Source organism: Triplophysa rosa, linkage group LG22, assembly GCF_024868665.1.
Source record: "Triplophysa rosa linkage group LG22, Trosa_1v2, whole genome shotgun sequence".
NCBI lineage: Eukaryota > Metazoa > Chordata > Actinopteri > Cypriniformes > Nemacheilidae > Triplophysa > Triplophysa rosa.
In genome coordinates, this window is record NC_079911.1 from 8,955,060 (window position 1) to 8,965,740 (window position 10,681).

Here is a 10,681-nt window from a genome sequence, read left to right on the forward strand (position 1 = left end):
GCGGAACTGATTAATACGGGGAAATGTTTCTAGCGGACTTTAATTTGAGGAGTGCAGGACTCAGGAGGCAGAACAACAGGAAGCGGAGCAGCAGCCACTATGGCGGAGGTACGTGAATAAAAACAACATATTATATCTATTTTATCTTGTTAATTAACAATTTTAAATTGGTGAAAATGTGTTTTAATAAACAATTTTCTTAAATTATAAACTATGTCTTTATTTACATGTAATTCGGTTATTACGTTAGCGTTTCTTCAATAGCCGTCCAAGATAGTTATGGTCGTCGATTTTTAACTTCAGCTATGTTCGGTTCATCCATTTCATATTATATCAGTATATTTCAATAAAAATACCTTCAGTTCTCATTTTTAATTGAGCTCCGTGTTTCAACAGATTTCAGTGGTTTTACTGGGACACTTTTGATAAAGATGTGTCTAAGGACGTCTGTGTTTGTAATATTTGTTTTTAATGAGAAAGATTATATATTTTTTATGTAGACGCACAGCTTGCAGGACCTGCGGCAAGCAGCCGTCGCCTCCAAGGTTTTCGTCCAGAGGGATTACACCTCTGGCACCATCTGCAGGTTTCAGACCAAGTTTCCCGCAGAGCTGGAAAGCAGGGTGTGTAAATACAGATCTGAATAGTCTCAATGCTCGTATATGTCAGATTTAGCACTAGTGAGATATATATATATATTTGTAATTGTGATGTACTGATGCAGATATGTAGAGAACAAGACTTCTGATGGCCAGTGATTTGGTTATTTTTCAAATGTATCAACATTGGTCTTGGTTTGTGTCTAATTTAATAATTTAGACTAGATCTACATGTTGTTGACTGGATTTGAACATGTGGTATGTGCTGTTTGATTTGTTGTTTCAGATTGATAAACAGCAGTTTGAAGAGACAATACAGACCCTGAATAATCTATATGCTGAGGCAGAGAAACTGGGAGGAAGGTCCTATTTGGAGGGCTGTCTGGCTTGCCTCACTGCGTATACAATCTTCCTCTGCATGGAAACCCACTATGAGAAAGTAAATTTTCAAGTTAAATGTTGTGGGGTTTTTTTTGACAACTGCATTTGATTGCCAGCTAAATTTCCAAAATATCTATATGGCACTGTGTTCGTTTCATTCAGGTGCTGAAAAAGATTGCCAAGTACATTCAGGAACAGAATGAGAAGATATACGCTCCTCTTGGGCTTCTCTTGACTGACCCCATAGAAAGAGGGCTGAGAGTTGTATCCTTTTCTATATGGAAAAGTATAGTTCATCCAACAATAAAAATTCAGTCACCTAACATTTTTTCACCCTCATGTTACTCAACATGTATATGAAGACAACTCCTGTGAAACAAGAGATATTTGGAGAAATGGTTCTGTTTCCTTATAGTGGAAGTCATTGGCCAGTGTTGTTGGTTACCATCGTTCCTCAAAATATCTTATTGTGTTCTGAAATCAGTCGTACAGTTTAGAATGACGTAATGGTGAGTACTGAAAATGAAAGAGTTGTTTTATTTTAAGGTGAACCATCCCTTTTAAAGAGTTTTGCAACTAAGAATGATTTTCTATATGTAATAGCTCTGTGCAGAGAAATATTACTCATCCAAATGAAACGGGTAGAATTCAACTGTTTAAGTTTTGGAACTGACATATTTTTGGTCAAATAGTTACCATTCAGAATATTTCCTTAATTCAACTTTTAAAGTTGGAGATTACTATTTTTGAGGACAGAAGTATTGGCTCAAGATAAAATACACCAAAGGTAAATGTTTTTAAACTCCCTCTTTTAACCAATTTTACCCAAGTTTCCATTTTGTAATAAAATGTGATTTTATTGGTTTTTATATAGAAGCAAACTGTTATAAAACTTTATTTCTTATTCCAGGATCATGTGTGCAACATGATTGGCCTGCTGGGCTCAGAACCTGCTTCTCCATCTCATGATATCCTTACCCTGTTGCTTCATATGTAGAAAGTGTACACCAACCTTATTTCAATTAATTATTCTTTTTTTTAAGAGTAAGAGCGTGATTGTGTAATGTATCTTACAGAAACCCACCAAATTAGCTCTCCATCATTTAGCAGCCCTCTGATGTCTTATTTTGAATTTATTGTACATTTGTGTTGTGCCATGTTATTTTTATATTTTATAAATCGTTTCTCTAGGACCTGTTCGCTTCTCTTGTTTTCTGTATATACTTGTCTTGATTGAGAAGTATAGATCAATGCACAATGTTCTGTCACAGTGTAGTTGCATTAACCTAGTTAGAATCTCTTGTGAGTTTTGCCTTATTATTGTGAAATTTGTTCTCGAAATATGATCAAATTAATCATTGGAAAAACAGTTTTTCTTGTAATACTGAAGCTGCTTTGGTTTTGTGCACATCTGAAATGGATGATCAAGATTTATTGTATTTAATCATGAATTTGTTACGTAATCCGTTTAATTACATTATATCATCGCTCCATTCTGTAATGTCCCTATACCATCCTTTGTGTTTTTTTCCTTCATTATATATTTTTAACACTACAATTTACAATATTGTCCAGTGGACTGCTGTACTCTTATTTTGGGCTGCAACGTAATCCGTAAATACACACAAATGCCATAAATCCCTTAAATAGCATGGTTTAATATTGCATAACCTTGTGTTTCATACTGCTTGTCAGTTTAACCTTCTTTTTGTGTTGCTCTTTTTATCTTGTATTGGTGTCTTTTTGAAACTTTTGACACTTATTTAAACTATGTTTCGTTCAATAAAATGTTTTGATGAACAAGTTGATTCTATTTAATCTTAAATATGTTGCCCCCTGTTGGATTGGATCACATTTTCAGCATGGGTTGCTTTAACAAAAAAATTATATTGACTTTAATCCTGTTTTGGATCTAATCAAACCTAAACATTTTTCAGGATTGGGATATCTTGATGACTGGAATACCTTTGATCTAATGCTGCGTTACAGACCCGTCATATTTAGACTATTTCCCACCTCAAACCTGGACATACTGTAACTCCTGGTACACATTAACTTGCATTGATTTTGTGTTTATACAATAGAAGTGAATTGGTGCTGCTGTTGTTTGGTTACCAACGTTCTTCAAAATATCTTCTTTTGCGTTCTGCAGAAGTTCTGCAGGTTTGGAATAGCATGAGGGTGAGTATGATGACAGAATTTTCATTATCCCTTTTTAAACGTATTGAGTAATATTAAAATATCAAAAGCGTTTATTAAAGTAAAGCAGTACAGTTCGAGAAATAATTTCCAGGTTGAGGTGGAAAATATCATAATTCCAAGATGTCTGTAACGGAGCATAAAAATCTGAACGCTCCTGATTCCATGCAACCAGCAATTGTATACTCGGAAATAATTTGCTAAATTTAACTTCCGATAGAATCAATAACTGTTGAGTTGAGTTGCTTTAATTTAATATAATAAATATACAATAACATTTTAATATAAATTAATTCTAATCTAAATTACATATATCCAGACCCATAACCAAACACAGACAGGAAGTTAACTTCGGGCCTGGCACGTGCGTCCGATGAAACTCAATTAATTAACGATCTGACTGCTTTAATCAAACGGTTTTGGTGAAACTTAAATTTTACGAATTCATATAAAATCCCGTGGCCCAGGCCGTCCACAATCCAGTTTATTCTGAACGAGGTTTAGCTCGTTGTTATTTTACTCCTGGCCACTTGGGTGCGCTCTTCATCAAATATCCCCATCTCGTCAGCTGTGTCAGTTTAAATCAAAGAGATAAATAAATAGAGTTGCTGTGTTTGTAGCTGTAACTTCGTTTGTACGTCGATTAAATCGTTCCCAGTGATTCAAACACCATTTACCACATCGTAAGTGCATTGTTTGTCTAAATCTGTTGCTTTTTGTTGCGGGGGAGATGTAGTTTTTAATTCAAATGAAGCGCTATGCTCGTTGGCTAATGGTAAAATGAGTTTGATTGAAGAGTTTCATATGACTTTCTTTCCCTGGAAGGAAGTTTTTTTCATTATAATTAGTTGTTTACGCGTAGTTTAAATAATGCTTTAAAATACTGTAAATAACGTTTAAATGCTTTTTCGGGTTTGGTGCCGATTTGGGGTGATTTTGAGATGACTCCGGTAACGTTAACAGACGTGTTTCCAACCGTCCGACACACAGTGAAGTCTGTTCTTTAAGTTACTTATCTTTTATTCACCGTATTTCTTAAATGAATGTGTTAAACTAGGGCTAACCCCGCTGTGGATCATCCTCCTAACACACTGGCTCTTCCTTGCATTGATGGCTGTTACCTCCCCAAACAAGAGAATCAATTCATCCACACGATCTTGGATGAAATCTTCACCTTTCAGGAGAAAAATGATCAGAAAAGGTAACATCACACATGTGGAGGGTTGGGATCACTGTATAGTAAGTTTTTTAAAGCAAATATTACAACAAATTTGATAAATACGTAATATTTTAATGCATAGGGTACAGTCATGCAAACTTGGGGAAAAAACGTTTTTCTCATTTTTGCTATCACCATTGGTCTGTAATGCAAAGGTTGCTGAAGTTAACAGATTTCACTCGAGTCATTTTTCAATTCGTCCCTTGTTATTCTTCCAATTTAATTTTGAAAATTGTCATTTTTACCCCCCTCTACAAAAAAGTTGAATATAAACTGTATTACACAGTATGTATTAATCCATGGCTTTCTTCATTATTTAAATTTTTAAGGAAAAAAATCGGAAACACAATTTTTAACTTTGGAAGTTTCCAAAACATGGTCAGTACAACACAAAACGACCCTATGATTCAGCGCTCAAACCTTTCTTTTGAAATGTAGTTGCCTGCTTAAACTGCCACATCACTCAATTGCATATGTAGCTCCCAGGACGTCCCAGAATGTTATCTCAGCAAACTGTTTCTCTGTTGTAGCGTCCTACTATTCCCACCTCTTCCAAGCCGACTTCGCTTCCTAATTCACAAAACCACTTTGAACCACCCTGACCTCACCACCTTCTCTGTGGGTGATGGCTGGGCTCGCAGAACTGTTCTCTGCCACTCCCATCTCAGGTACCTGATCAGATATCATGTTGATACAAGAAACGGTGTTTCGTCATCTCATCTATATGGTGGTTTTGGCAGGTTGCATACAGAGGAAGATTGCAGAGACACAGAGCGCAGTTCCTATCAGCGACCGCACTGTCGGGGCAGGGGAAGGGGGGGCAGAGGCAACAGCCGACCACCAGAAACCACATTCAACAACAGAAGAGGAGCCAGACGGCCCGACAAGCCTGTTTATGTTCCGCGTGCTATAAGACAGAATGTGTCTGAAAACTTGGCAGGTTTTGAACAACTGAACCTCAACCCTTGCGAGAACAGCTTGAGCACTTCCGAGGAATCCAGCTCTGATGACATCATGAAGGGACCGCTTGTAGCCAATCAGGAGCCAGACGTGAATAGTACTAACCAATCACTGAATGATGCCTGTGACCAGACCGTGCCTTTCTTAACATCCATGCCATTAGATGACCGAGATGATGAAAACTGTAGCAACACAGTCGTTCCCACAGATGAAACTATCCAGCCACTCGACAGTGAAGAAATTGAACAGTTGTACTCTGAGGTGAGCAACAAAATGCTCGGCTTTTACTAGAATTATTCTATTGTATTATAAATAGCTGCTATCTCTTTTAACTGCTATGTTTTTGTTTTGTCTTTTTGTATTGTGGTCGTGTTAGATCAAAGCCAACCTGAAACACAAGGACGTTGTCATACAGAATACCTGCAATGATTATTCCGGTTTTGCAACTATCTGGCTCAACCAAAATGAGTTCTCCCATGTCATTGAGATCTATGACTTCCCTAACATCTTCAAAACTGATGATCTCCTCGATGCTTTTGTCGACTACAGGTAATACATCACCTCTCTCTCTCTGACAGGTTCTGACAGGAATGTGTATTAAGTCCATAAATATGACACACTTGTTTGTTTACAGTGAGGGGGGCATGAAGATCAAGTGGGTAAATGACACTCATGCACTCGGTGTATTCTCAAGTCAGGCAGCAGGTATTATTTCAACCCCACAACTGTTCTTTTTTTCTTATTATATGTGGATGTGTCTGTGGATGTGCTTTTCTTATATATTTGTTTCTCGTGTTAGCTGAACAGGTGCTCTCCCTTAAGCATCCATTACTGAAGACCCGTCCTCTGTCAGAGGGAAGTCAGAAAGCAAAGTGGAAAGCAATGAGACGAGCAGGTAGAAAAGATCCAGAACTATTTTTAGCATATATGTACAAGAGGAAACTTCAGAAGTATGCAAATCAACATTTATTGTATTACAGCATGCATTATGAACAATTATAATGCATCATACCCTTTAATAGCCCTTTATAATGTGGTATACATAAAGGCTGTAAGTAGTGTTACCAAAAATTCAAATATCATTTACTTGGCATCATGTTGTAAATAAAGCATACATGTGTCCTATGTTGTGACAGCAAAAATAAAAAACGAGCATACTGTTAGTAGTATATTGTTATATATAGTTAATATTTATAATCTAAAATAGCATAAGAGATATTTATCCTTATTGTTTTTTTTCTACATTTTTGTTGTCACACCATAGGACACATGTACGGTTAACTACCCTTTCACATATACTGAGAGCATACTGTGATCATAGGACAAAACAGCACCGTGAAGTATACATTACTGTATCTATATGATTATTGCCTTTATATATTGTTTCCTGAACCCATATGATTTGCTAGAAATATAGAGTGCGTAAGATACAAGTGATGTTTTTATATAAGTGCTAAATGTTTGAACTGTATGATTGTACATTGTGACAGAATTTTCATTTTGAAGTTTGCTTTTATATTTCCGAATTTTGATTTAGCAGCTCGACAATTGGACCATATGGTGTGAGCACATAAAGCCATGGAAAAAATGTAGACCATTTCAAAATCAGTTTTTCTTTTAAAATGTACTATTTATAGGACCATGTCTATAGGTTAAATGATCATTTTTGTTTCATTCTGTAATCTACTAACAATATTTCTGCCAAATTTCTGATAAGAATATTGTTTCTATTTGCATTTATTTGCAGAAAATGAAATCTGGAAAAACAGGTGAAAATAGCAGAAAAGCTGCTCTGTATTTTTTCAGACGTCAAATACTGCAAATAAAACAAGTTCATATTCATTCTAAGCAATACAACAGTTATATTTGAAAAGTTTGGTTCCATAATGAGATTTTTTTTCATAAAAATCATGTTTTTTATGTTATCATGTTTTTATTGTTAGTTAGCTGTATTTTTGAGTTATTATGGCTTAAATCAAAACAAACCAACTGCAGATTGATTGATATTAATTGGAATGCACAATAAAAAAAAAACATGATTTAAATTTAATTTAAACTGAGTTATCTCATTTTGGACCCAAACTCTTCAATTGTACATGTATTTAGGAAAAGTTCAAAATTGGTTTGATCAGTATCTTGTCATGCTGTCAAACACTGCTGTTGGATGACTTTGTCACTCCTGAGGTTTGATTTTGTTGAAATTCAACAGACACTGGACTGGAATTGCCACAATACATCTAGAAATGCTGATTACATGAAAATATAGAATGGTCTCTTCATTTTTTCCGTGGCTGTAATGCGTGAACTTTGGATTTTTGTCACATGTTCTTTACTTGTATGATTAGTTGTAAAAAAAAACTGCTGAAATCACAATAGATACAATGGGCCTCATTTATGAAACGTGCGTATGGTCTTTGCATTTATCAATATGGACGTGAGCGGTTGCTACCATCAAATCTCAAGACAGGTCTCAGTTCGTGTTGGCAAGTTTTGAGATGGGGTGTCTGTGTACGCTTTACCCTTTTGATAACTGAAAAGGAATAATGACAAATAAAAAAAAGATGAGTTTTTTCTCGTTTAGTATAACAAATGTAAAAATAGATTACGATGCGATTTATTTTTTTCATTACATTTATAAAGTATTTTTAATTATTTATTATATGATCATTTAATTATTTGAAATTACAAGATTAACGGGTGCTTTGGTGTACAAAACTTTTAGAAAATTTTAGGCTAATTCTAAGATAGTTTACGAAAATTAAAATGCACAATTAAAAGTCAAACATTTAAAAAACTACAATAGGCCTAATCACTATATTTACATGCAATGGGTTAGTTTACCTATTTGCAAGATGATAGCTTCTTTGATGGACAAATATGCATTCTAATGAAAACAGACAAAACACATGATTTATGTTTTTTTTTATTTGTTCGATGGGATGGAAGATGTGCACTGGGTCACAGCTCGAGGTTGCCTGGCTTTGTGTGGCAGGTTCCAGGCCGGTTTGTGGGGGCTGAAGACCGCTGGTCCTGCCTCTGACAGATCTGAAAGAGATCAGAAAAATAAATGAAGCAAACATAAAACTGTGTGTGCTTGATTTAAGCAGCCTGAAATGCAAGATTAGCAGCATTAGATTTTAAACCTTTATCCTGCTTAGAAACATGCACCGGTCCGCTCGCAACAGACCATCTTTTCTTCACCTAAATGAAGAAAACTGTATAAAAACATTTAGCCTATATAAACATTATTCTATAATTGCGCCTTAAAAATGATCAGTAATTTATATCTCGTTTTTACATTAACACATTAATGTAACTTAAAGTTTTTCAAGACTGAAGTCAGATTAAATTTGTTTAAATTTAAATTCATTATACCTCAGCTGGAGATCGGTTCACTACACCAACGCTGTTGACCGCAGCGATCTCTTTCCAAAACTGTTTTTTACTTCATTTGAGTCCGCTCTCCAAGGTTAAAAGTTCCTCGTTTTGGCCGGGTTACGTTTCTCCATGTCGCAAAATCTAGGTGCGAGGCGTCTACTCCCACGAATTTAGAGGGGCGTTATATGTAAACTACGACCGATTTCAGCCGCCACATTTATCAAGGTACGATCATTCTGAGATTGGCGGCATACGAATGTTTGTAAGATCTGTCGTAAGATGATTTCTGCGCACGAATCTGCGCTCATTTCTATGTTCGATTGATAAATGAGGCCCATTGTCTCTTTGATATGTTTATTGACAAGTACTTGTTGTCACACAGAATTTATTCAGCCGGTGAAGGAGAGGCCGCGTACAGACACTGAGGTCGCTCGGCGGATGGTGACCAGAGCGCTGGGTTTGAGAGGAGGATCAAAAGGAAAACTCTGACTCCAAAAAGACTATAGTTTTTAAGACAAAATCTCGAAGCAACTACTAAACCGCCAAAAATGTACTCTCTCAATTTTTTAAATGTAAAGAACAGCCCACATTTTGCTCTGCTCCCCACTGACAGGTGTGTATGACTTTATAAACAAATAATAGAGAGAATAATCCCATGAATACTGTGCCAGATGCATAGATGTAAATGTAAAGTGAATCTTTTTTGTGGTTACACAGGAAGTGCTTGGCATCTCACAAGTGTTCCAGTTATTCATTTCCTGAGCTATGTTGTATTGTAGAAACCTGCCGATGGTTTATTGACCATCTGATTGTGTGTTCTGGTAAGCATTTAAAGCACCTTTTTTCTTCACTTTTTTAAGCAGGAAATGTGGCTTGGGAAAACAGTCTTGTTTATTTCAGCCTGCTTGGTTACCTCTTACTAACACATCTGGCATCTCTTGACATCTGGTGTAACTATTACAAACACACCATTTCATTAACAGTGACGTATTTCAATTAGGACTAGAAATATTGGTAACACTTTACAATAAGGTGCTATTTGTTAACAGTAGTAAATGCATTGGCTAACAATGAACAATTTTAGTTTTTCAGCATTTATTAATCCTTGTCAATACAATTATTCATGTTAGTTCATGGTGTATTAACTCATGTTAACAGACACAACGTTTGATTTAGATGTTTTAATGCTAAAATGAACATGAACTAAGATGAATAAATGCTGTAGAAGAAATGATCATTGTTAGATGTTAGCTAATGCATCAACTAATTGTTAACAAGCAGCACATTATTTTAAGGTGTAACTGAAATTTTGAGGAACAAAGTAATGTTGCTTAGATGTATAAAAAAATTGATAGACTCTCAAAAGCAATTTCTTACACAGTTTATTCAGGACTACATTCTTGAATTTATTGATTGAAGTCAGTGCCAGACATCTTATCAGGGCAGATTAAAGCAAACAAGACCGGATCACTGACAAGGAAATGGTCACTTTTGTTTTTTTATGATTGGCATTGCTTCACTGTTGTTTCTTAGTTAGTTTCTGTTGGTAGAGTTCGGTTTTTAGGCAAAATGTATGTTTGGGATTTTAATGTTTTGGGGATCGAAAAGGAGACCGCATGGCATTTTTGGCACATTAAATATATGTTTTGTTTATACATAGTATTACTTGCAGCTAAAAGTCACTCATACTAGATTCTATAGTTTACAAGATTTGATTTACATGCTGTTTATTTATTGTCTGGATATGTTTTTGTGTACTTTGAGAGATGTTTCAGAAAAATTCAGCATATTACATTTAAATAGAAAAGGAGTGAAACTATTCATTTTTAAAAGTGTAACATTGTCTTATGTTAGTTTTATTGTATCGTCATTAAAACTGTTTTTTAACTTGTCTCGGTTGTTCTTACAGGCCATACAGTTCAGAAATAAAAACTCAAAATAACAC

The 10,681-nt window shown here is 35.4% G+C and overlaps 2 protein-coding genes across 4 annotated transcripts; both read left to right on the forward strand.

Annotated features, from left to right (window-relative positions):
• golga7 (golgin A7) lies at positions 1-2,777 on the forward strand. The gene is made up of 6 exons (XM_057321281.1): positions 1-108; positions 501-623; positions 886-1,038; positions 1,143-1,244; positions 1,711-1,767; positions 1,891-2,777. The coding sequence occupies exons 1-5, from the start codon at positions 100-102 to the stop codon at positions 1,753-1,755; spliced, it is 432 nt and encodes a 143-aa protein (XP_057177264.1). The 5' UTR covers positions 1-99; the 3' UTR covers positions 1,756-1,767; positions 1,891-2,777.
• A 968-nt stretch (positions 2,778-3,745) lies between these two features.
• r3hcc1 (R3H domain and coiled-coil containing 1) lies at positions 3,746-10,637 on the forward strand. Of its 3 annotated transcripts, XR_008961753.1 has the most exons (9): positions 3,746-3,862; positions 4,237-4,380; positions 4,929-5,066; positions 5,139-5,619; positions 5,735-5,907; positions 5,993-6,063; positions 6,158-6,253; positions 8,305-9,349; positions 9,454-10,637. XR_008961753.1 is itself a non-coding variant. In XM_057321348.1 (8 exons), exons 4-8 carry the CDS (start codon positions 5,413-5,415, stop codon positions 8,427-8,429), a joined length of 672 nt encoding a protein of 223 aa, XP_057177331.1. In that variant the 5' UTR covers positions 3,746-3,862; positions 4,237-4,380; positions 4,929-5,066; positions 5,139-5,412; the 3' UTR covers positions 8,430-10,637. The 3 variants fall into 3 exon arrangements, 2 of the variants coding, with proteins under 2 accessions (XP_057177331.1, XP_057177332.1); XM_057321348.1 differs by having other exon boundaries at positions 8,305-10,637; XM_057321349.1 differs by having other exon boundaries at positions 9,119-10,627.
• The last annotated feature ends 44 nt before the right edge of the window (positions 10,638-10,681 follow it).

Coding starts and splice junctions, on each gene's coding strand:
- golga7 (XM_057321281.1), top strand. Junction 1,039..1,142: donor TGGAAACCCACTATGAGAAA/GTAAATTTTCAA, acceptor CGTTTCATTCAG/GTGCTGAAAAAGATTGCCAA. Junction 1,245..1,710: donor TAGAAAGAGGGCTGAGAGTT/GTATCCTTTTCT, acceptor CAACTTTTAAAG/TTGGAGATTACTATTTTTGA.
- r3hcc1 (XM_057321348.1), top strand. CDS start 5,413: ATGAAGGGACCGCTTGTAGCCAATCAGGAGCCAGACGTGAATAGTACT. Junction 5,908..5,992: donor GATGCTTTTGTCGACTACAG/GTAATACATCAC, acceptor GTTTGTTTACAG/TGAGGGGGGCATGAAGATCA. Junction 6,064..6,157: donor ATTCTCAAGTCAGGCAGCAG/GTATTATTTCAA, acceptor TTCTCGTGTTAG/CTGAACAGGTGCTCTCCCTT.